The 26,263-nt window shown below is 35.7% G+C and overlaps 1 protein-coding gene across 1 annotated transcript in view; it reads right to left on the minus strand.

Moving 5' to 3' along the window:
- Window positions 1-221: 221 nt before the first annotated feature.
- The window catches only part of LOC107795699 (MADS-box transcription factor 23-like), a 31,998-nt gene continuing 5,956 nt past the window's right edge, over window positions 222-26,263 (minus strand). Inside the window, exons 3-9 of the mRNA XM_075231057.1 lie at window positions 13,229-13,307; window positions 6,409-6,470; window positions 1,018-1,117; window positions 903-944; window positions 736-819; window positions 450-601; window positions 222-360 (exon numbers count right to left, since the gene is read on the minus strand). Of these exons, the coding sequence (XP_075087158.1) occupies window positions 336-360; window positions 450-601; window positions 736-819; window positions 903-944; window positions 1,018-1,117; window positions 6,409-6,470; window positions 13,229-13,307 (544 nt within the window). The 3' untranslated portion in view covers window positions 222-335. The remainder of the gene's footprint in view (window positions 361-449; window positions 602-735; window positions 820-902; window positions 945-1,017; window positions 1,118-6,408; window positions 6,471-13,228; window positions 13,308-26,263) is intronic.

The following is a 26,263-nucleotide window of genomic DNA, read 5'->3' on the forward strand; positions in this document are numbered from 1 at the left end:
TGAGATGCAACTGTTGTCTGCATAGTATTTCTATTTAGTTTTAATCTGTCAGATTAAGTGCATTCCTAACTAATAGGCATATGCATCACAAGCATGAAGTATCAAGACAGTTGAAGAACATTAGCTGTGCTAACATTTTCTTTATTCATAGTTAAACATGATTTGGGTGGCTGTTTTGTGGATACCTATTACATGCCAACTTGCTACATTTACCAGGTCAATTGGCCAATTTTCCCTGACATCTATGGGTTCTATACCAGTCTTTAATAATTTAAACATATATTCATGCGCATGGAGTACTTGATCGAGAAGAGAGCTTAATGGCACAGTCTGCATCAACTCCACTGCTGCAGTGATAGCCTGCAGCATTCCAGTAAGACAAGAATCAAGGATCCAGATAGTGGGGGAGTTTGTTTGGTGCTTTCAAATTATATGGACGTGAAAGTTACCCCAATTTTGTAGTTCCTGGTGTTTCATAGTGTTGTTGCTGAGGCTGGCTTAGCTGGAGATGAAGAGGTGCATGAGGGTCCTCATTGACGCGTAAACTGTTTGAATTCATGGCATTTCTGCTCACTGCATTTGCATCTCTAGTTCCATAAACCTGATTTCCGGCAGAACATGAAGAAAAATATTTGAAGCAGAATGACTAAAGTTTTTCGTCTTGATTTTTATTACACAAGGAAATTATTATCTACTAGCGTAAGTGAAATCTTTTCTAGTGATATACATCGATACCTTCTTATACAATTCTGTATTTTCTTGACGAACTAGGTCTAGCTTCTTATAAAGTTCCATGCTTTCTTGATGGCTGAGATTTCCCTGTAAATAAACAGATGGGAGTTTAGCTTCTCAGAGAAATTCATAGGATAATTACAAGAAGTGACTGCAGTTATGTGGTTGACCTTTTGGTTTAGTTCTTGCACCTCATCAATCAGAATTTGGTCCTACAGAAAGGAGTGGTTGTCAGTGCTATTTATACAAATAATATACGGCACATTTGGAGGTGAAAGTTCATACCTTTCTCATACGGATGCCACGAAGACTCATTTCGAGTTGCTTCTCCAAGTTTTGTAAATCTTTGACATTCAATCCAGATAGCTCTTCACCCTTCATTTTTCTGCAGGAGAAAAAATCTTTTAAGCCAATCTAGGCCTTTAACATAACATCCATGATTTAACTACAGACTAGTAGTGTTCGTTTCTCTTCTAGAAGTATCTATATTACTTATAAAAAAAGAACAAAAAAGCTATAGCTACACAATTCGTGGTGTTTTGGTATGACAATCTTGACAGTTTGAGCGCTCACAAAAATCCGCAATACCGTATGATATTACAAAAATCCAACTTTCACTGGTTTTGTAAGCTTATACTGGTGAGGCACATCATGTGCAGTCCTCCTAAATCTGCATCTGATTTACTATAGAGTAATTGTTATAATTAAGGTTACCGTGTACTATATTATATTAAGTATAAGGTAAGTCCATGCTAACAATTTATTAATATAAAGATTATGTGTTCATTGTGAGTTGTGCTTAATATAATTCTTGTCGAGGGAATATAGTGGCTAGTCATTTGAGTTTCCCTTGATCGGACTAATGGTAGTGAATGTATTTCAAGAAGTATATTTCCACGGGAATGCCTCATCCTTTTTTACTGTTATGCAACACTTGGTAGAATGTTAGTGTTAGTTTTATTGCACCATAGGTATGTGTATCCTCTTCTAAATATATCAATGCCTATTTAGAATATCTCTCATATTCTCGTATGTTATGAGAGCCTCCATGATCATAGTATAGACCTAAGTCACTTTCTCGTCCAGCTGTCTGTCCCTAACAACATCCACCTTACCAAAGTTTTTCCTTTAACTATTTTAAATTTTTCTCATCATCGTTCTTGGGGTAATCAGTGGCATGGCATCGCATCTCTTTCCTGCCACTATTTTGGGCTTGCATGCTACCAGAAATTTTCAGACATCTTCCTGCCAATATTCCGCAGGCACCATTTTGGTTACTGTTCAGCTGCCATTTAAGACTTGGTTGCCACACCGGTGATGTCTGGGAAAATTATCATAGCACCTTCCTTTCTTGTGTTTGAAGATAGGTTTCCTTCTGTGTGTGCTGCACATTAACCATAACTTTCTCTGGCTTTTGGTTTTGGGGGTGCAGTGGGGGTTATGGACTTATGGTGTCTCTTCCCATTCACTTTTTTGGCAATTATTCACCCACCACTCAGGAATCTATTCTTTGTTCAGGCAAATTTATTCTGTTCCAAGTTTTATTCAAAATAAGCGACTTAAGTTGGTTTTCCACCTTGAGTTTAAAGGGGCAGGCTAGAATGTTAAGCTATACTGTCCCATCACCCATGTTGGAGAAATATATTTCAACCCCATAAATAGGTGTTCCCAAAGTTAAAAAAGTTATTCTCCAGATCGCCTTTCATTTTCTAACACCACCTGCCTGGTGGGATCTTAAATGTCCTTTCTGTTAGCACTTATAGATTTGATACTTTCGGGAGAGTTTCGAGTGGACATTTGGGTTTTTGAGCCTTCTTATTTCAAAACTAAAATGTTTCAAGCTATCTATTCTGGTCGTTTCAGTGTTCAATATCCATGAAGATAATAGAGGGGCATCCCTACACATTGCACACCTACCTCTAGTAGAACCTTTGAAGTTTCCTTTCTTGGCACAAGTTTAGTTTGTGTGCTGTTATTTTTTCTCTCTTTGTGCTCGGAAATAAAATATCTTTAATTGCCTGAGCATGAGAGAAGTGCAGTATAGAGGAAAGAAATCCGTGTCTTAAGAAGTAACTAAACTAGGGTATACCTTAAGTTCAGAACTTCTTGTACTATAGTCAAGTAAAAGGGAAAAAGTTTTTTATCCCATGTTGATACTTTAAGGAAACAGGAAAGATTTCGTGACATAGTAGGTATTTTATTGATTCCAACACACCTATACTAGTAGATGAGTGTATATTACTTTCTGGCAACTGAGGAATTTTCTGGAAGCTGAGGTTTTCATCATATTTAGTTCCTGTAAATCCCCCCCCCCCCCCCCACACCCCCAAAAAAAAAGGACATAAAGAAAAAGATTCTCCCTTAAAGGTTATCGCAGGGTTCCTTCATTTTGCAGTGAACCCTATCTCAATGGTCATACACATGAATAATCTTTTATCTGTTCTGGCACCAGTGAATGCATTGAAGCGAACATTTATTATGTATGCATGTTCTCGAGCAGACAAGACAGATGTTGCACATCTTCTGTTGCTTCAATTTTGATGTGGAATTTTCTAATTATTCGTCTTTACATCTCCATTTGATATGATAGTGGTTTTCTCCATAATAATCTGGTATGAGCCCTAAGATTGTAATGATGGATTAAATATAACCACCAGTATCCCTATGTCCTTCTGGGATATATCTGTAGCAAAATGAGTGTATGAATCACCAAAATTGGTGCCTATTTTGGAGGTCCACTAGAACACAGGATTAGTAGGCCGCTCGATTGTAGGATAAGTGGAGATTACTTGGCTTTTTATGTGGCTGAAAGAGTGATAACGATGCCCCGGCTTGCAATAGCGAAGTTTGGAATAAATGGTATCTTTATTGATTCTGAAGGTGATGGGAGGAGAGTTATTAGATCTGGCTTCTAATGAAGAGGAGAATTTGATAGAAGATAGAGTGAGAGAATTACCACTTATAAATAACTGTAAGGCATGTAGTTTCCTTTAACTATCTAGTACTAGAACTTTCCCGAACATTACCTGCTCAACTTTTTACATGAGTTTTAGCCTTTTCTCATACAGTGAAGGAGACTTTTCCATTTTATATTCCTTCATGATAGTCTCTTTCTGGTTATTATCTTGGCTCATCTCTTCCCCGCTATTCTTCTCTTCTTCTTTTAACACTCTCCCGCTACCAGCAAACAATTCATCAAAGCTTTCCTTTTTCTTTTTCTTTATCTCTACATCTTTATTTGACACCAATATGTGAGGAAAATGAGAAGGAGAATAAGCTACGGACTGAGGGTGTTTGTTGGTGGTGCGGGAGGGGAGGAAGAAAGAAAAGAAAAAGGAGAGGAAAGGAGGCGATATTGATTGTGGAGGTTGGGAAATACAAGCAAAGGAAAACGAAAAACAAAGAAAACTTTTGCCCTTAGCCTACGGGATAATTCAATGGAATGGAGTTAGGGCCTGCATTTCATAGAAGGATGCTTAAAGTGCTCAAAAGATAGCTTAGGAGGTAAAGTACTTCAATATCTATCCTTAGGTGGGAGGCTCACTTTAATTAATGGTGTGCTGGATGTAATTCCTACATATTTGATGTCTCTTTTCCCCATCCCAGTCAGTGTGGAAAAGAAATTTAATCGTATGAGAAGTCAGTTTCTTTGGGAGGGGAAGGCTGAGAGGAAAAAGTATCATTTGGTAAAGTGGCAGGAACTTATTAAAGACAAGAAAGGTGGTGGTTTAGGAGTTAAAAATTTAAAGCCCCATAACAAGAGTCTGTCGTTCAAATGGTTGTGGAGATACAAGGAAGGCTGAGAGGAAAAAGTATCATTTGGTAAAGTGGCAGGAAGTTATTAAAGACAAGAAAGGTGGTGGTTTAGGAGTTAAAAATTTAAAGCCCCATAACAAGAGTCTGTCGTTCAAATGGTTGTGGAGATACAATGATGGTGGAGAGAAAATCTGGAAGCAGGTTATTGACATCATATATGGTAGAGAAGGCTTTTGGGCACCTCGTGCAGTATCTATACCATCAAAAACTGGAGTATGGAAGCAAATAAGTAGATTATGGCTCGAATTTCAGAAATTCATCTCATTCAAGCTCGGAAATGGAAGCAGAATCAGGTTCTGGACAGATGTCTGGCTAGGTGATGATAAACTGATGAACAAATTTCCTACATTGTATAGTTTAACCAGGAAATACACAGTGTACTACTTGATGCTAGTACATTGGACTCTCAGATTTGGCCAGCTGGGAAAGATGGCAAATTCTCAGTAAAGAGCTGTTATACTCTTTTGCAAAAACAAATAGGTCACTGGGATTTGACTTGGCCGTGGAAGATGTTGTGGAAATCACAAGCACCTCCTGAAGTAGCTTGCTTTGGCTGGACTGTAGTTAGAAATGCATGTTTAGCTCAAGATATGTTGCAGAGAAGGGGAACTCCTCCTTTGTGCAGTAGATGTTTTTTTTGTGAAAATTCCCAGGAATCTGCAGAACATCTTTTTTTGCACTGCAATTATACAAGCCAGATATGGAATCTGTTTCTCGCTCTGACTGTTGTGCAATGGGTGATGCCAAAGAAGGTGAAAGATCTATTGGTTTGTTGGCAGAATCAAAGAGTCGGGAAAAATCTAAAGCGAATCTGGAGGACCATACCTCTTTGCATCTTTGCACCATCTGGTTGGAAAGAAATAAGAGATGTTTTAAAAATCAGTAGAATCATTTAGCTAGTGTTAGAAATAGTTGTCTTCATAACTTATACTTTTGGTGTAGGGGAAGTTTGGCAGAAGACTTAGATCAGTACATGGATTTTATAGAAGTTTTGAGATTGTAATAGTTTTCGGCAGTGCTGAAATTTTGTATGCTTTCTGTACCTTCTTGGTACTTTTTTAATGAAATTTACATTACCTTATAAAAAAAAAGAACTTCAATAAAATTTTCAGATAAATTGCTAAGTGCTAAATAGCAAGTAGGTTTTCTTTGGATCGATTAAATAGCAAGTAGTTTAGTGAAGGAACAATTCATCTCTTCTGGAACAACAAAAGCTCTAATAGATAACTCAATGGAATAGAAGATTCTGAGGTGACATTTTGATTTGTTTTTGGTTTAATTCCTGGAAGTTAGGTTTTTGAGAAAGTTGTGTAATTTGGAGAAAGGTTATGTATTAGTATTACCTTTGAGCAATATGCTTTTAAGAATAGTTGTGCTAGTTTTGTGAAAAAACTACCTTAAATTGCTTTGTTTTTTGGAAACCATTTTTGTTTGATTTCAAGAAAACAATGTCTGTTTTGGGGACAGTTCTTTAAAAAACTTTCCATGTAAAATGGACTAGGTATTCAAACACTTCAAGAGTTCAAAGAAGGAAAGACTTCGGTTTGTTAAATGAGATGACTTCTGTGAGGAACACTATTCCAATATTAGATAATGGCTGCCTTCCAATTCCAATTCCAATCAAGAGGTTTGGAGATCGGGAGAGTGGAAAGTTCCATTGTTGGCCTCCGTGGAGGGTTTGGTTTGGGATTCACCAAATAAAATAAAACTACAACGAACATCAAGTTACCAAAATAAGTCCAACCTTATGGATTTAACAATATGGTCAACATGCCTTTGGATAAGTTTAGTCCAAAGGTAGTTGGATAAGTTATTCACTCACAACATGAAAAATTATGCTAATTAGAAAAAAGAGCTTACCGATGATTCTCTTGCAGGTTCTCTAGTTGTTGCCTCAGCAATGCAGCTTCCCTTTGCCAAAACTGCACAAAAAAGATATAAATTTGTAAATTTGTTCAATAAGAGAGAAATCAATAAATGTTTTTTTGTGTTATGACTACAGTAATGCAGAATTACTGGCAAACCAAGCTCAACTTTTGTTGCCACATTCAACTGGAAATGCTACTTAGGTTTGTTTTTCATGACCCATCTCTCTGGTGGCCCAAGTTTAGTGATAAGTTAATCTTCCAACACATATCTTTTACTCTTTTAATGATGGTACAGGACAAGGTTAATAAGATCGCTTCACATATCAAAAGCCATAACAAGCCTTTCAAAAATGGTTTAAAGAAAATAATGAGCTGTTGTTGCTTTCTAGAATTTGTATCATTAACCCAAATAAAAAACAAAATACCATTTCAAAAGCAAACAAAAATAAAATATGTCTATTTGTTTTTGTAAAAGTATTTAGTCCTTTTCACAGTCATTTTTGAATTTTATTTACTATATTATTTTAAATTTTTTATGACAATTGACGCTATTGGTTCGTCATCTAGTACTTTCATTCACCTCCCAATACAACTTAAGGTTGCAACCATATCTGTTGGTGCAAGATAGAACCCTTGTGGCTTGGAATGGATGACTATAAATTTCACTGCATTGGGATAGTATGACGAGGCAAAGGCCTCTTTTTGGTTTGTTAAATGAGTGTTTAGTTTATAAAATGTCCTAGTTCAAGTATACAAGGGCATCTATAGGTGTTTATAAAGGTTATGGGGTAATTCATATATTACTTTTAAGATTTTTGAGCTGGTACTCAAATTTTTTAACATAGTACCGAAGCGAATATTGAGAAATCCATTCTCTCACTAGTAAGTTCATATTAAAGTCCATGTGTGAATTCCAAAATCGGGTTATATGTGTGGGAAGGTGTTGAGTTATATAAAGCCTATGACATCCAAAATGGTTTATAAGGTCTCAAGTTACTCCACTCATTCCCTTGCTATTTTGGATTGGATGCTCAAATTCTTTTACGATGACTAGTTACAATTGTAGTATAGGTATTGCCGATGTGTTATTTTAAAAAGTTGTCCCTCATTGTGTGTAACTTAATTGGAAATGCACGTGTGCTTAGTTTTCTCACTAGGCTACGATTTCTTTATGGCTAGATACAGTTTAATAGGTCAGCAAATTTATAATGAATCTAAGGTTATAAATTGGACATCAGAGATAAGGAGGTAGACATGTAAAAATTGGACTAAGAATGGAGAATCTCGTCTGAACCCTCGATTTGATTGTTTTCCAAGAATGTTGAGCAGGTATGTAAGCCATGTACCTGGGAAGAGTACTAGAGTGATTCTTTGCATAATTTTTCTATTTTCTAATTACAGTAAAAACTTGTTCCTTCATATTCTGTTACACCTTGTAACTTTGAGGTTGTATTGAGAAGTTTTTATAAGTAGGTGGTTGCATTATATGTGATATCATGGTATCAAGGTGAAAAATGTACATAAAACCATTTATGTTCCAATCTCAGGCAGTTGAATTTTGAGGTGAAGATTTAATCTATGTCCAAATATGACTTGTGTTTGTCTTACTGTAGTTTACTAGCAAAATAAGATGAATTTTTCTCTCGACAGGAAAATATATTAGACTTATGGAGGACTGAAAGTAATTGGAAATGCAAGGGGTTGTTAAATTAGTTATTACCTGTTAAAGTGAATGAGATGGACGACTCTTGTGCATATGATAGTCCAAACCGGTCAACATTTATCATGCATGAAGATGTTGAGTTTGAGAAAAAGGGAATCTTTTAACTAATTGTGTATGCCTGTCTTTAGGGTTCTACACTAGCTCCTACCCATTACCCCTGTTTCTGAATGTGGGCGCTTCTATTCTATTCTTTGGTTTAAGCAAATAATTGTGGGAATTTAAGTGATTTGAGAATTTAAGTGATTTGAGTATAAGGTACATGATTAGCGTGCATCTAGGTGTGCAGCATGAGAGCTGGGATATCCATTGGCTAATTGTTTTTGCATCTCCGGAAGTTGTTGCATCTTCAGTGAGTTGACAGTACTTGACATTTGGTTCAAATGATGGTATGACTTATTATGGAAAAGGATATGCAGGATTATATCTCTTGGGTTCAGATGTAGCTCTAAATTGTGGCCAGTCAGTCTAGCCTCATCATTTTACTCAGGGTGTTTGCATTAGCTGAATCGCTTAGATTCCTATAATATAGTAAACCTTTTTTGCTTTTCTTCAAGTACAGGAAATTAGGACTTGGAATCCTGATTGGAACTTATGCTATAGTTCTAACGAGATGCTCGAGTATTTGTGTACTGTTTTAAGTAAGTGCCATAGACATGAGCAGTGGATGTCATGATGGTGGCATTAGCATCTGAGGACAAATCTCAGTATATGCTAAATCATGGCAGCACGGAGCAGTCATATTTGGGTTAAAAGGCACCTGATTAAGGGGGACCAAGAGCTGCTTTTGTGATCAATCTTACCAGAAAATACAGAACCACCATTTCCAGATCTCCTTGCTCTAACTGAACTATTATGGCACTCTGTCAGATAAAAATCCCCTGAACACAGGAAGAGTTTCTGTGCTATGCTGAGATCTAATGCAGCTATACAAGAGACTGGTACCTCACTTCAGTTTGGCAGTAGTATCAGGGCCATGTAACTTCTAAAAATGTGAAGGTCCAGAGTTTCTGTTATTTTCCCTTTAATCACATTTTCTTCACCTATGTTTTGACCTGCATCATTGAATACTAATCTGTAAAGCAGAACGAACTATATTTTGATGGAAATTTTTATTCTCTTGCAGCTTCTCATAGTCCAAAGAACACACACCTTCTGACTTCTGTTTCCCCTGCACCAATTGCAAAGAAGGATTAGATGATTAGTCTTGAAATAGTGGAAAGATGACATGACTAAGCTAAGATTCGTGACAGTCTTATAGAGCTGGATACTGTTGTTTGAACCAGAGACCTTCAACCAGTGCTATCCCAGAATGTCATTATGATAATGCAACGAGTGGCCAAGTTTGTAACAGCTCCATGTTTGTTGTCATCTTGGTATAAAGTTTAGCATCCTCAGTTTTACTATCTTCTGTTCTAGAAGATAATTCTTTAGAGACTTCAACTTGCAACATCAATAGTGCCACATTCAAAACTGATTAGCTGGGATATGATTAGAGGGTAAATATAAGAGTATAATTCCACTGTTAAGGAAATGGAGTGACCCTAATGGTCATAATCCAGGATAACTGCTGCGAAATATTGTCGGATGCCTTTTAGTTCCTAGAGGAAAAGTGCTAAGCGCCAGAATGACTTAAAAGCTCTTAAATTCTCGGACAGTCGTTTGATCCTTCGAACTATTAACTGTCAAGAACTTCCATGTTTCTAAAAGCAGTTTGAGCTTCTTTATCTTAGCATTTGTGTGTAGTCATCGCCAGGATTTGCAGTATGAAGACAGCAGATGGGTCTAAAAGAATAGACTTGTCAATATAAGAGTGTTGTTCCTCATTTGCTACTTTTTGTCGGGCACAGGTCATGAAATGATATTCCCATTGATTCCAAAATGCTATTGATAAATGCAGTCACTGCATAAGGTTCTTGATTGGCGCATCTAAAGTGTGTGTATCTCTTCTGTGGGAGGAAATTAATTTGTCCAGAGTCCTTGTTCCAATTGCTAGACCTGCATTAGTTCATCAAACTTCCTGCCCTGTGCTAGCATGAATATCTACTCCCTCTCTGAGGTGCCCTACAATGTATACCTAAATGACAAAGCCAAAGTCTTTCGCGCTAAAGATGAAATTATCTTGTTTTCAAACAGTTTAGAGCTTTTTTACAGGGAATGTCTTGACAACTCTTTTCACTTACCAGTTTATAGATGTCGCAAGCCTTTTTCATATGTGCTTTTTTGTTGTTGTTTCAGTTCCCATACCGAAATAAAGTGGAGTTGCAGAAGTAACCCTATAAAATATGCTTCCTTGATGAGCCATTAAGCCATTTGGGATGCTTTCTTCTTATTATTAAAAAGTCTTCCTACTTGGCACCACCTCTGTAGCTATGTTGTGCTTCCAGTAGTGGAAGATATGCATGTTCCCGCTCTTCTAGATCTTCTTCTGATTGCCACAACACTAATGGAATTATATTTGCCCTTTCCATTAATGGAATTCATCATAGGTTCCATCTTTAGTTCATTCCTCCATTTCTCCAAATAGCCGGGGTGGAATGGAGATGGTAGAACAGGTATCAGCTAATGAGGATCTCCATTCTCTCTGCCCATTTGGTTGTGGAATTGATTGACGCATCCTTTCATGCATGCATGTTCTTGTCCTCAATATTAGAATCATAATCCAATGATCCAGGGATCCAAGTTCATGGAATCAATCCAGATCACGGGTACAACTAAGAGAGGTTGAATTGGAATATTGTGTAGCTGCTGGCATCCAAGTTCTGTAGAATTGGGATCCAAGTTCATGGTATCATTCCATTTTTATTAATTTTGAAAGTATAAATTGTCCTTGAGAATTCTCTTGTCATGCTAGTGGTCTGCTGGCAGCATTACTATACTGCCTATAGATTCTAGACTTTCTGTGCTCCTGGGAGGGCTTCACACCGACGACCTATTATTTTGCTTAAGCTTGTTACTAACAATTCAAGTGTATTTTTCAAGTCTTGTTGAAGAACTTCTAATATTATTGTTATTACTATTATTATTTGTATTATTATTATTAGTGTTGTTCATATATATATATATATATATATATATATATATATATATATATATATATATATATATATATATATATATATATAACTTATTCAGGCTGTTTCCATGGCTTGAACCCGTGACTTCCTTGTTGACATGAGTTGTGCTTAAATGGAGAAGTGAGGATTCATATACTCGAGCTCAACTGCATTGGGATTGAGGCGTAGTTATTGCTTTTATTGTAAATTGCTAGAGTATCACTTAGAGTTCAGACGAACCTAGTAGCTTTTGGTTAGACCATGTATTTGTATTAGGAAATTCATTAAATGTGTATAAATATTTAATTGTGAATCCAGTAACTAAGACGAGTTATGGGCTCGATGGCAAGTGTAGAACCCATAAACTTCAAATTATGGTTGCGTCTCTGGTTGTAAGGTAAATGCAACTGTAATATGGCCAATATTTTGGCAAATGGAATCCATCTCACGTAAGCATAAGCATATTTGCAAAATGTAGACTTTGTTGGCAATATTCTTTGGGACCCAAAAATATTGCATTGTGTGGTGGATATCATTTGCACAAGTTGTATCTTTTCTTTTACAACTAAGAGGCCAAGACTTTTTTGCCTATAAAAGGAAAGGACATTAGTTCATTTTAATCACACCAACAAGACTTGAGTCTTCATTTCTTATTTCTCCTTTCCTCCTTTATTAAAAGTGTTTTGTATGAGAGTTGAGTGTTGGGAAGCACTTGTGTGAACCCTTTCTTTGAAGTGATCTTGTGAGGTTATTCTCTTAGAGTATTTGGGATTAATTAGAGTTTTTACTCTAATTTTGTACTCTCTTTTGTACTCTTATTGGTATAGTGAAATTGCTCCTCTCCGCTTGTAGACGTAGGTCACTTTGACCGAATCACGTTAAATTTGTGTCTTCTTTATATGCTTTAATTGCTGTATTGCATTGTCTTTGTTATTGTTATTATAACGTTGTTTGGCTAAATTCCGCACTACCCAGGTTCCCGATCCTAACAGTAACAGTAAGTATCTTAAACTTAGATGCTATAGAACGTCAAAATAAATTTAGATGTAGGTATATAGAAATATTTTGGCACTCAAGGAAGAAAAGGTTTCTATAGTAATAAGATGTATGCTTTAGTGCACAAAACAAATAAGTAAGCTGCAGATGCATGAAAGAATGTGCTGTAAAGTCCTGATTCTTTTACATTGTCAAAAAAGCTTGATACTAGTATAATATGCTGTGAAGGTTCAAATCCCAGTGAGGCAAAAACAGTTGGTGATTTTTCTCATCTGTACAAGCTTTGGTGGACAGAGTTACCCAGTAGCTGTGTTGGTAGGATATAGCATGTAGCTTGTGGAATTAGTCAAGGTACACGCAAGTTGGCCCAAACACTACGGATATAAAGTGCTGGAAAGTCATGTACTCTTTCCCTACAAGTCTGACGACTAGTAATCTTCTGAAAAGTCAAATGCCAAGTCTTATTCTTCTGCATTGCTGTCTGTATGTCTGTCTATTGTTTTCCCTAGCAGACCATATTATGACTGGTTTTGTTTCTGAGGTCATATCACTTCTTTCTTTTTAGAGTGTATCTAATTAAGATACTCCCTTCATTTTAATTTATGTGAACCTATTTGACTAGATACGGAATTTAAGAAAAAAGACAAGATTTTTGAACTTGTAGTGTAAAATAAGGCACATATATTTTGTGTGGCTATAAATCATTGCACAAAGATAAATTGTTTTCAAATATGGAAGTTTTTTTTTTTTTTAAACCCCTCCCAAATTACCAACTGAGCAAGCCTCACTTGTCGCTCTAAATATGGAAGATGGTCATTCTTTTTGACACGGACTAAAAAGGAAATAGGTTCACATAAATTGGAACGGAGGGAGTACTATACTTGGAGGAGAAGAGAACCCTAAGGATTTTAACATGAAAGGAAGTTCCTTTTGATATGTCATAAATTATAGACAGTTAATGGGAGAAAGTAAGTATGTAGGAAACTATTATGCATTTTGTCCTTTGACTAGTTGACCGCAAATTAGCTAGCAAAACCTACCTTGACCTCGGAACTTGGATCTCCCAATTTATGAGTCTCCTCCTTTGCTTTGTTGTATCTTTCAATCACTGATTTCATGCTGTCAAAATAGCAAACGGTTCAGATTCTGATTGATGTACTGACTTGAAAGGTATTCGTATACATTGATCATTGCAGTATCATAAAGTTTTTATGAACTACCCGTTGCTCTGTTTTCTTTATTATCTATCCTAGGCAGACACTCATCACATGAAAAAAGAGAGGGGGAAAATCTATTCTACATCTAGAAGTTTTACATCGCATCAGCTTCATCCATACTTGTCGTACTAATAATTATCTACTTTGTGAATTAGGACAGAAACAATTAAATCGGTCAATGTTCATGAAGCCTCTCACTAATGTATAATGGCTTAACTTGTAGTCTTTCTTCTTTTTTTCTCCTAGTTAATTGAGCTTGGAGTAATTGCATGAAAAAGCTTAACAAAGTGAATGGCTTCTGTTATTGAGTTCGCTCTGAAATTGGGACCTACATATAGGTTTTTTTCTTCCGCCGGTTATTCTAGCTTTCATTCATCAATCAGTATGGATCAAATTGGTGAGTCAATTTTGTTTAAAGAAAGCATGTTCTCATTGTTTATAAGAAAGCAAGTTATGTTAATATCATATTATTTTCTCTAGGAAAGTAGCCATTGTTCGTGCTTTTTTTCTAATCACTAGTAACAGGTGAATGGTCATGGAAGACATGGGAATACCTACTATCTGCCTTTCAAAAAGAGCAACAATGTTGCCATTGCAGAATGAAAACCACTAATGCATGGTATGCTTTAGAATGTTGTCCAAAGAATTTTTTCCCTCTAGAATTCCTTAAACTTTAACTGACGTAGCATCAACTGAATACTGAAGAGAAGACTGTTAAGAACACCCCCCCCCCTCCCCCCCTCCCAAACCAAATAGTATTATAAGATACCGGGTTGGGCTGTTTCGGGTACAATGTTTTCAAATCTTATTCATCAGTATAAGGAAATTAGAGTTGCTTTCGTCTTGAATTATTTTGTAGTAGCTATAATATCTAAAGGGAAAAGTCTTATACACACTTTCTATGTTGCTTTTTGACCTTTAGAAGAACAAATAGATGAAAGACTCAGGAAGACTAGACTAGTATTGCGTGTTGAAACAAATAAGGCATGGCATGGACCTCCTTGCAGAAGTAGGAAAAGAAATATCTTTATTTGATCTTGAGAGAGGATAGAACTTTTCAAACTCTCCCCTCTTTTGTGCCACAAACGTCTTATGTAGTTTCCTCTGCATTTCTAGCTTAGCGTAGTTATAGGCAGGTTCTAATAAATATAATGAGAACCAGAATGTGAAGAACATCAGAAAGGGTCCTTACTGTAAACTTTTATTTCTTTTTCTCTTATTTCACACTTCTTTTATAGTGTGTCTATTTCTTTTCACTTCTCTGTATGTCTCTGTGAAGAGATGTTTCTATAGACCCCATGCTTGCGAAAGCAATTACATTAGCAGTAGATTGGTACAAACTGTATAACTAGAAGTAGAACATGGGGTACACGTGTTTGTAACAGTACATGTATGTTATGAATTCTGTGACTAGATTTGTAATTGACCAAATGCACTATGCTTCATCTAATGTCAGAGAGAGGCGGAACGTTTATTCTGAACTACATACATCGCCAGCTAGGGACAAACAAAAGGTAGTAGCCAGATTGGAGAGCAAATAAGACAGAATCTGATATTACTGCACTTTATGTGGGATTTTTATTGTTGTAAATCTTAAATCTTTACAGTTCAAGTAATTGTTGAAGCAAGTGATGCTGAGAAATGGGTCTGGACGAGATCTAAAACTGTTCAAGAGGATTTGGGATTTGATTTTGAGTTACCAACCCTTCCATCCAATTGTAGTTATAGTGTCACGTCACAGTAACAGATTTGGTGACACAACCTACGCATGGCTTCAGATTACTGTTCAGTTCAGAACAAACTTTTGTTCTCTTATGCTGCCTGCAGTATAGGTGACATAGTGACTTTCTTCTGCTTTTGCATATAAGATGTTGTAAAAGTAACCCTTATGGTTACTGAGGACAACTAAGAAAGAATACTTGTCGCTGACTCTCTCCCCCTCTCTATCAAAGAGGTTCAGATAGAGAAACACATTAAGCATGATAGTAGCCTTATACGCAGGTGCAAATACATTCACTTAAAAATTGCATAACTACTGCCAATTTGGGAATATCATAGAAGTCAATAGCAAAATCTAGCAACATTTAGTAGAGTATATCATCTTCCTCCTTATAAATCATCCCATTATATTGTGGAGAATCCAATCTAATTTATACTCTTGAGAGATTGTTAAGGTCGTGGTTGAATTATTTGTTTGTTTAAGTTCTTCTAGCAATACTTTTTTGCAGACGAACTATGTTCATTCCTGTCTTAAACTATTCTTAATGGCTAGATGACAGGTCAAACTCTATAATCATTCAAGGAGAAACAGAAACCGATGAACAAGTATGTGATCCAATGTCATTTTTGGACATGCACAAATCATAATGTGGTGTAATAACAAGGAACAACATACAGTGCTAGGTATATATAATTCATATGTTGTTACAAAATGTAAAATCTGTAAATCGGCATGGAAATATATTCCTTACTTGTATAGCTAACAAAATCATATGAGTTTTGATTTGTTTACTTTGGTAGAGTCTCTTATATAGTTGTACAAATATCTGTTTTGATTTCTTTCATTTGCTAGAGTCTCTTACATAGTTGTATAAATATCTTGTATACGCACAGAAACACAGAAGACTGCATCAAGTCGGTACAAGAGTAGGACATATGACAATCCTAGACAACAAAAGACTCAAAACATATACAATGTTTCTAGCACGTTAGGTACAAACTTTTCTCCCAACCAGAGTACTAGATTCTGAATACATCTATATTTAGCACACGCAATGGAATTCCCTCTTCCTTTCACTGTACATGCAGTACAATTAGAAATAGTCTTCCATGTCTTCTTTAGCCTCTTTACATCTTGTGCTTTCCATTACATAATAAACCTCTTAAAGTTTGTGGAGTTGTCTAAGATACCCCAAATACATTTAAGATTAAACTCCACACCTTCCATGTATGATGGCTATGCAAGCGCAAATGGTCTACTGATTCTGATTCTGAGGACCTACAGAGAAAGAAACTGCTACACAAGTGCCTATCCTGAGTTAAACAACATTGTGAGGTGCTACCAACCAAAACATGTCATTTTAGGTGGTGCTTTGCTCTTCTAAATTATCTCCCATGATTCACCAGAATTTTCCTACAGCATTTTGTAACAAGAGCTGATAGGAAATTAGATCATTATTTTGCTTCTACACTAGAGAATCTTCCATAGATCCATATATCTCAATACTCTGCAGATTTTGTAGTAATGAATTAATTTCTTTAAATTCCCAATCAAAGAAAATTTCTCCTCAATCTTGTCAATCTGATTTACCACTTTATTAGGCATGAGAAACATGGACATTAGGTCTGTAAGGATGCCATCCAATACACTATTAATGAAAATTACTCTTTGTCCAAAGGAAAGATATTGGGGTTAAGTTAGCCACACCCATATATCCTTCTCTTTTGCATCCAAAGGAAGTCCCAAATGTTGTAGGAAAAGTTTCTATTTTACAGCCAACAATCCCATCTAATTCAGCAATAGAATCTTCTGCATTAACAGGAAAAAAAAAAAGAAAGAACTACTTCTTCACAGATTGATCTTCAGCCTGGAAAGAGCTTCAAAAGCCAGCGTAATCACCCTTACCAGGCTGAAGATCGTCAGCATGTAGTGCACGTGAAATCTCCGCCTTGTTGCCTCATTATAGTTAATGCATGCAAAACTCCTTTATCCACCCCAAACGAGTAGTTATTCTCAGCATCCAGCTTACTACTTAAAAACTACTAGAAATTCATCCAAAACCGGCTGCGGCCGGCCGACCGACTTCGGTCGGTCAAAACATCGGTTTCATGAAACACTATTGCGTCCCGCGAAATTTATTTTTCAAGAAATCGACCAACTTTGATCAATTTTTCATTTAAAATAAATTAAAATAAATATTCAAAAAATAGACCTAAATCGGTCGGTCATTTTAAAAGACCAACCGATTTCGGTCGGTACTTTTATTTTTTTAATAAAATCGACTGAAATTGGTCGATTATTTTTACACGAAAATATAATTAAAGAGTATAAATAAAATAAAATAAATTCTTAAATCAAAATGCATCAATGGTGTAGTGGTAGAATAGTATTCTGCCACGTTATAGACCCCGGTTCGATTTTCAGATGGTGCATTTTTTTATTACATAATTAAAAATACTGACCGACTTCAATCGGTTTTTGCGGCAGATTTTTTTTTCGTTTGTAAAAATTAATTCACACGATTACTGACCGCCACGAATCGGTTGGTTTTCAATCGATTTTTGACAGCCGATTTCCCCCCTTTTTTGGTAGTGCCATAACCAGTACAAATAAATAAGGGGATAGTGGGTCACCTTGCTATAAGCCCCTTCGAGCTTTAAAAAAGCCTATGGAAGTCTAGAAAATCTAACAACAGATATTCAAGCTTTAGAGCCTGTTTGGATTAGCTGATTTGAAGCAGCTGATAAGCATTAGGTGCTAAAAAGCACTTTTAAGTGCTGAAACTGATTTAATAAATAAGCAGTTACGTGTTTGGATACAAGTGCTGAAATTAATAATAAGTTATTGTAGTATTTGATAAAAAAATGCTGATAAGATCTTTTTTTGTTAAAATGACTTAAATAACCTTATAACTGTTTACACTAATAAGGGCGTAATGTCTTCAAAATTTTAGATTCCAAATCGATTCAAATACAAAATATTCTATTTGTCATTTTATTTTAAATACAAATGTGCTTAGATAAGATAGTTTTTATGATAAATATAATTTATTTTATGATAAGCATATAATTATAAGTTATAATAGTTAATACATTGACCAAAGTTTCTCAGTAAAAAAAAATCTAAATAGGACAAAATATTTGAAGAGAAACAAATATTGTCTTCATCACCACAACACTTAGAATGTAATACACCAAAATTTTTAATATGTCCTCATTTATTACATACAGTTCAAAGATTAATACATAATCACAAAGATACAAATATGCAAAGGAATAGAGAATTTGCTTATCTTAAATAGTCAATGAGAATTCAATACTTTAAGAGGCGGGGTTTAGGTTGAAACAATACTTGAGGCAGTGAGTATCGATACAAGTATTTTTTTTCTAAAGAAGAATATTTTAAGGATAAAATAGTAAAAAATCTTGGTCAAACTTAAATTGCTTATAAGCTAAAAATTCATAAGTTGGGGGTGACCAACTTATGGCTTTTGGCTTATTTTTGACTTATAAGTACGTGACTTATAAGCACTTTTAACTTTACCAAACGCGTAGATAAGCCGAAAAGTGCTTATAAGCTAGTTTGACCAGCTTATAAGCTTAGCCAAACACCCTCTTAGTCCATTGAATCCGCTTACTCTCAAGTTTCATTAGCTTGAAAATGTCTAGCAAGAAAAACCAATTCGCTTGAGCATACGCCTTCTCTAAATCCAATTGACATATCATCCCTTGTTTGCCTTTCTTTAGGTATTATTGATCTAAACATTCATTCGCCACCAATGCTGCATCACTAATCCGTTTTCCCATAATGAAAGCATTTTGACTAATTGATAAGAACTTGTTCATGACTTCCTTTAATCTCTTAGTATGACCTTAGCTATGATCTTATATATGTTTCCCAATAAGGTTATAGTCCTGAAATTTACTGCACCCTTTTTTTGGGGCGAGGGCAATGAATGAAGCATTAAAACTATTTCAAATAGGGGTGGCAAAACTAACCCAAATCCATTTGACCTACCCAACCCGCCCAAGCTTTAATGGGTTTGGGCTAGAATAATTTTGTAAATGGGCTATTTGGAGCTAGCCCAAGTTAACCCATAAAAAATTATCAGCCCAAATGGACCCAAGATGATGTCCAACCTTGACCCATGAAAATGTTCAATCTTAGAGTTCTACCTTGACCCATGTTCTGGAAAATATTTTCTTTTCATGTTGTAGAAAAAATATTTTCTTTCATTTGAATAAAATGAGTACTTTCTTTCTGAGGATATATATATATCAACGTAAAGAAAATATTTTTTTTACATCATGAAAAGAAATTACTCTTTTTGTTGAAACAAAAGAAAATACTTTTTTTACAACATGAAAAGAAAGTACTCATTTTATGAAAAAAATACTTTTTCTACATCATAAAAAGTTGTTGGAACAAAAAAAATATATTTTCTACATTATGAAAAGAAAATACTCTTTAGTTGAAACAAAAGAAAATACTTTTTCTAACATGAAAAGAAAATACGCATTTTATGAATTTTTGTTTTTCTATATCATGAAAAGAAAGTACTCTTTTTGTTGAAACAAAAAGAAAATAGTTTTTCTACAACATAAAAAGAAAGTACTCATTGTGAAAAATAAAATATATTTTCTACATCATAAAAATAAAGTACTTATTTTTTTGAAATGAAAGAACTTTCTACATCATAAAAAGAAAATATTCATTTTGTTGAAATGAAAAAGAAAATACTATCTCTACAAAATTAAAAGAAAGTATTCTAAATAATATTTCTATGTAGGGTGGGGTTGGGGGTGGGGGGTTGGGGTGGTGGGAGGTGGGTTGGGGGGAGGGGGCTGGGAAGGTCTAATTTTACTACTTTTTTTATTATTCTAATCTTTGTTAGTACTATAAGACGAATAATTATCAAATAAAATTCTAAATTCAAATTGAGGAAAGAAATCATTTAGCATGAATTGATATTTATTCCAAAACATAAGTTAATATTTATATATGCTTGTTTTAAAGATTGAGAATATTGCAAAGATTTGGGTCAATTTGGGCAAGTTGGGTTACAACCCATTTTTTAGCTCACCCAACACATCTTAACCCAAGTGAATTTTGGTCAGGGTTGGGCAATGACCCATTTAATGAGGCAGTCCATCTTGATCAGCCCAAATATAGGCCAAACAACCCATTTGCCACCCCTACAGTTTCAAATATACTTTCATGATGAAAGAATCCAGTCTCTTCTGGATATATCCCCTAATTATATAGAAGAATTAACCCAAATAGCCGTTCACCCTACCACTTAAACTAAAAATAGTCGATGTATGTATAATATATGTATAATTTATGTATTATATATGTATAATTGTGTATAATCAATGTATAATCTATATATATGGTTAGAAAAAGTAAACTATTAATATGGTCGACTATATGCGTAAAAATCCCAATTATATATGAACTTATTTGAGAAAAATGTGCCATCCAAACCTGGTGATGTGTCCCATCAAAGAGCCCCAAAGTTTCCTTCACTTTTTAATCAGTGGAAGGCCTCTACAATCTTTCATTTTCTTCATCCGCGATCACTGTTAGGTTATCCCCAAACTACTCTAGCCTCCAAATCTCCTAGTTAGCAAACAACCTTTGGTAGAAATTGAGACAGACTACATATTTTTATCTCTTTCTGATTTTCTGTAACTTCTCCATTTACTTCAAGTCCATCAATGTTATTAAATCTATTATGCACATTTGCAAGCTTATGCAAAAAGTTTGTAATCTTATCCCTTTTGTTAAATCACAAACATAGACTTTGTTGGACATTTTGAGTTTTTATTTGACAATGACTAGTAAAATTATCCGTGACTAAAGTAGTTGCAGCACTACACAAAGTAGTAGCAGCACTACTAATAAGTCCAATTATTTAGACTAGAAAAAAAAGTAGGGACTATTTGCATACCGTTGGAAAAGATCAAAACTTATTCAAGACCCCTTTACGTCTCGACAGATAAAACTAGACAAGCCTGAATGAGGGATGATGCTAGATTATATTACTCTTACGAACCATAAACTCCATTGATAATAAAGTTGTTGGTTTGGGTTATGAGTTTGAGTTTGTTAAGGAGTTAATGGATTATTTAGAGTTCATATATTTTGGAAAAGGCAATGTATCTCAAGTTTTATGTAGTGTATGAGGATTTCTGTCGTGCCGAGAAAGAAGTTAATTAGTCATCACAACATACTTTATGGAGCTCAAGAAAACAACTGACGTTTTCGTTGTTCAATATTGATATCAAGGTGCAACAGGCTTACAGATAAACATGGTAATAATTAGTCTTTTAACTAGACTCTCCTCTGAATTTGAGTGTGTTAAATCTTAGAGATCACCTCTCTCTAAGATGTTTTCAGTCGGGTGTTAGGCATAGAGGATACTCCATCCAATCAGCAGACGCCAGACAGTACGTGTTGTCAAAGGAAGGGAAATGGAGGAAGAACAATAATAAAGGAAGAAACAATGATCATGTTTGCTACTACTACTATTACTACAAGGAGCTTGGCACTAAAATCGATACTATAAGAAATTGCAGACTCGCAACAAAAGAAATCTGGTTGCCACTGTTGTTTTTGCGTCTAGTTCATCCTATGAGAATATTGTCACAATCTCAGCTGACGAGTATGCCAAACTCTCTTAGTACTAGGAATCAGTCAAAGAATCTGCTCTAGTTACTGTTCCTGTTGAGTCAGGTGACAAATGTCTCATTTCCTTCTCAAACAAATGGGTTATTATTCTGGTTTCACAGGCCACATAGACATGTAATCCAATATCTTTTCTGTTTTACGGTCATAGAAAGCATCACATCTGATGGGTCAAACTACATCTATTACATTGTCCTCTATGCTAAGCCTACCTAACCTTGCCTTATGTGATGACCCGATAGGTCATTTATAGTTTTAACCCTAAATTATGTGTTTCGAAATCTCGAATAGCTCCGTTTTAGCTTTTTTCGATTTGCGTGCGCAACCCTTGTCTTTCTCCGGAAGATTTTTATGTGAAAAATTGACGAAAATATGAAACCGTGCCTTAAAATTTATTTGAATTGACTTAGGTCAACGTTTTGAGCAAAGGGACCCGGATCAGTGTTTGACAGTCCCGATGGGTCCGTATCGTGATTTGGGACTTGGGCGTATGCCCGGAATCAAATTCGAAAGTCCATAGCTCGAATTATCACAATTTATTAAAAACTAGAAGCTTAAAGGTTTAAAGAATTAATAAGTTTGACCGAAGTTTGACTTTGTTGCTACTGGGTTCGGATTTTGGTTCCGTAACATGGTATAGTTTCATTACTATATTTATAACTTGTATGCAAATTTTGGTGCAAAACGGAGTTGATTTGACGTAATTCGAACGTTCGGTTGAAATATTGAAAGTTCTTAAGTTTCATTGAAAATTTCATCCATTTTGGTGTCCGATTCGTAGTTCTAGGTATTATTTTGGTATTTTGATCGCGCAAGCGAGTTCATATGATATTTTTGGACTTGTGTGCATGTTTGGTTTGGAGCCCCGAGGGCTCGGGTGAGTTTCGGATAGGCTTCAGAGTGGTTTTGGACTTAGAATCATAGCTGGTGCAAGTTTCATCTGGTGCTCAGCTGCAGACTTCGCAAATGCGAGCCTCGCTTTTGCGAAGGAAACTTAGCATTTGTGAGCATGGGCTGGGACTGTGGTTCTCGCATTTGCGAGATTTCTGTCGCTTTTGCGATAGTATCATGTTCGCAATTCCGAACTAATTGTTCACATTTGTAATGGCAACAGAGGTGTGAAAACTTCGCATTTGCGAAGATTTTTTCGCATTTGCGGAGTTCGCAACTGCGAACCCCAGGTCGCAATTGCGACATCTGCGCCTGGTCAAAAGCTGAGAAAGACGGAATTTTAGCTCATTCTTTCAAATTCTCAACCCTAAACACCTTAGAGACGATTTGCCCAAGAGTTTTTCTTCCTAAATTCATTGGTAAGTGACTCTAATCTACTTTCTTTCAATTACCCATTATATTTCACAAGATTTCAACATCAAATCTAGAATTTCCAAGGTAGGAATTTAGAGATTTGGCTAGAATTAGAGATTTTTGTAAAATTGGGATTTAGACCTTGAATTGAGGACGGATTTCGAATTGAATTACATAACCGGGCTCGGGGGTGAATGGGTGATCGAGTTTTGGTTTGAACCTCAGGTTTTGACCAAGCAAGCCCGGGGTTAACTTTTGTTGACTTGTTCAATAATGATCTAAATTGAACATCTTTCATTCGTGGGTAGTTTCTAATGCTTATTTTAAATCGTTTGGTTGATAATTTGCTAGATTTTGTTGGTTTGAAGGCTTGTTCGAAAGGCAAGTTCGTAGTTGAGCTTTGAATTGGTTGCGGAGTGAGGTAAGTATCATGGTTAACCTTTACTTGAGTGATTAGGACTTATTTGCCTATTTGCTACGTGTTTAAATATGTGGGTACAACGTATATGTGAAGTGACGAGTACTTATGCGTTGTTGTTGGGGTTAAAACATGCGGGTAGAACTTGTTTTCTTGCGATGTTTAACCACCATACTACCAACCATCTTCAAAGTAATGGAAACTTGAAAGGTTTAATAAGTTTTTGGACTCTTATTTGAGCTGCATGGCTAATCACCTTTCCAAGGACTGGCACTAATAATTGTCATTTCTTGAGCTCGATTAATAGAATAGTAACTTATGGAGTCCTTATTAAAATAAAATAAAATAATTAAATAAGATTATTAGGAAATTGAAAATGGTGGGCGCCTACAATGTGCAAATGCCAAATCGATGGACTTGCAAGCAGATTTGTAAGTTGCAATCTGCTAGTTGCAAAACCAACCATTGTGATTGGTTTGAATTGCGGCAAAAGCTCCTATAAATAGCACCCTTTGGCTTCTCATTTAGCACACCAAAATGAGAGAAGCAGAAAACAGTGAGAGTAATCCAGAGATCGTTGTCTATGAGATAAATAGTGAGTGGTAGTAATATCATAGTGAGTTGTTTAAAATAAAAAGTGTTATTTCTTTCAAAGTTGTAGTAGTCTCTTGATACTACCAAATTATAATATTATAGTGAAATTATATTACTCCGCTTTGGTATTGTATATTACTCCGTTAAAAGATTTAAAATTATTATTTATCGTGGATATTATTCCTGGGTGGGATATTATTTTTTTCAATAACGTGGTATCAGAACCATGGCGAATAATGGTACGCTGTCTTTTCAGCACCCCCGTCTCACAAAAGATAATTATGAGAAATGATATCTACGTATGGAAGCCATTCTTGGCTCCCATGATGTGTGAGAAATCGTAGATAGAGGATATGCAAAACTCGATAATGAGGAAACTCTGCCTCAAAATGAAAAATATGTCTTGGCAAAGACAAGAAATAAGGATCAAAAAGCCCTCACGCTCGTCCACCAATGTTTGAATGATGCCATGTTTGAGAAGGTGGCAGATGCTACCACCTCAAAAAAGCTTGGGGAATTTTACAAAATTCTCTTCAAGGAGTTTACAAGGTGAGGAAGGTAAAACTTCAAACTCTAAGGGCTGATTTTGAAGTTTTAAAAATAAAAGAATCCGAATGTATTTCGGATTATTGTTCAAAAGTGAAGGCTGTTGTAAATCAATTAAGAAGATACGGGGAGGACATAGAATATGTCCGTGTGGTAGAAAAGATCCTTCGCACTTTAACACCTAAATTTGATTTTGTGGTGTGTACTATTGAGGAGTCTAAAGATTGAGACTCAATGATGGTGGAGCAATTGGAGGGTTCTTTACAGGCCCATAAAGAAAAGATCAAGAGGAGACAAGAAGTGCCATTAGAGCAACTTCTTAAAACTGAGGCATCCTTTAAGGATTATGGAGGTGAAAAAAGCTATCGAGGAAATGGACGAGGACGAGGCCGTGGCAGTCATGAAAGAGGAAGAAGTAATGATAACAACTTCAACAATGAAGTTAAAATCCACCAAACATTCAGAGGTCGTGGTCGTGGACAAAGAGGAGGAAGAAGACGTGGCTACTACCAAGAAAATAATGGACGAGTGTTATAATTGTCATAAATTTGGCCATTACTCTTGGGAATGTCATAGCAATATTGAAGAAAAAGTTAACCTTGTTGACGACAAGAAAGAAGAAGATGAGTCAACATTGTTAAGGGCACTCAAAGAAGAAAACAGGGATGATTGTAGCTCGTAGTATTTGGACAATGGAGCAAGTAACCATATGTGTGGATGCAAAGAGAAGTTTATGGAGATCAATAAAACGGTGAGAGGTAATGTGTCCTTTGGAGATACCTCAAAGATTCAAATCAAAGGGATAGGTACGATTCTGATCTCCTGTAAAAATGGTGGCCATAAGTTAATTCAAGATGTTTATTATGTGCCAAAATTAAAAAGTAATATTCTAAGTCTGGGCCAACTTCTTGAAAAGGGATATGATATCCACATGAAAAATATGCATCTTTGGCTTAGAGATTCAAGTGGAATTCTAATTGCTAAAGTGCATATGGCAAAGAATAGATTATTTTCTCTGAATCTTAAGACAATTGATGCAAAGTGTTTGAAGGCTAATATGAAAGATGAATCATGGTATTGGCACATGCCATTTGGGCACTTGAATTTAAAGCGCTTAAATCAATGGGTGAAAAGAATATGGTGCATGGGATATCATCAATCAACCATCCCAATCAATTATGTGAAGCTTGTCTTCTTGGAAAACATGCAAGGAGGAGTTTTTCGAAGGAATCCATGTCAAGATCAACCAAGCCACTCCAACCCGTTCACAATGATGTGTGTGGACCAATCAATCCACATTCCTTTGGTAATGGTAAATACTTTCTGCTTTCATTGATGAATTTAGCAGAAAGACTTGGGTTTATTTCTTGAACCAAAAATCTGAAGTTTGCTGCTTTTAAAAATTTCAAAATACTTATGAAAAAAGAAAGTGACTATGAAATAAAAGCTTTAAGGTCCGATAGAGGAGTCGAATTAACTTCAAAAGAATTTAATGACTTTTGTCAATCTCATAGAATTCGTCGCCCTCTAACGGTACCTTACTCACCCCAACAAAATAGAGTTGCAGAGAGAAAGAATCAAACGA

This window comes from Nicotiana tabacum, chromosome 15 (genome assembly GCF_000715075.1).
Source record: "Nicotiana tabacum cultivar K326 chromosome 15, ASM71507v2, whole genome shotgun sequence".
Classification (NCBI taxonomy): Eukaryota; Viridiplantae; Streptophyta; class Magnoliopsida; order Solanales; family Solanaceae; genus Nicotiana; species Nicotiana tabacum.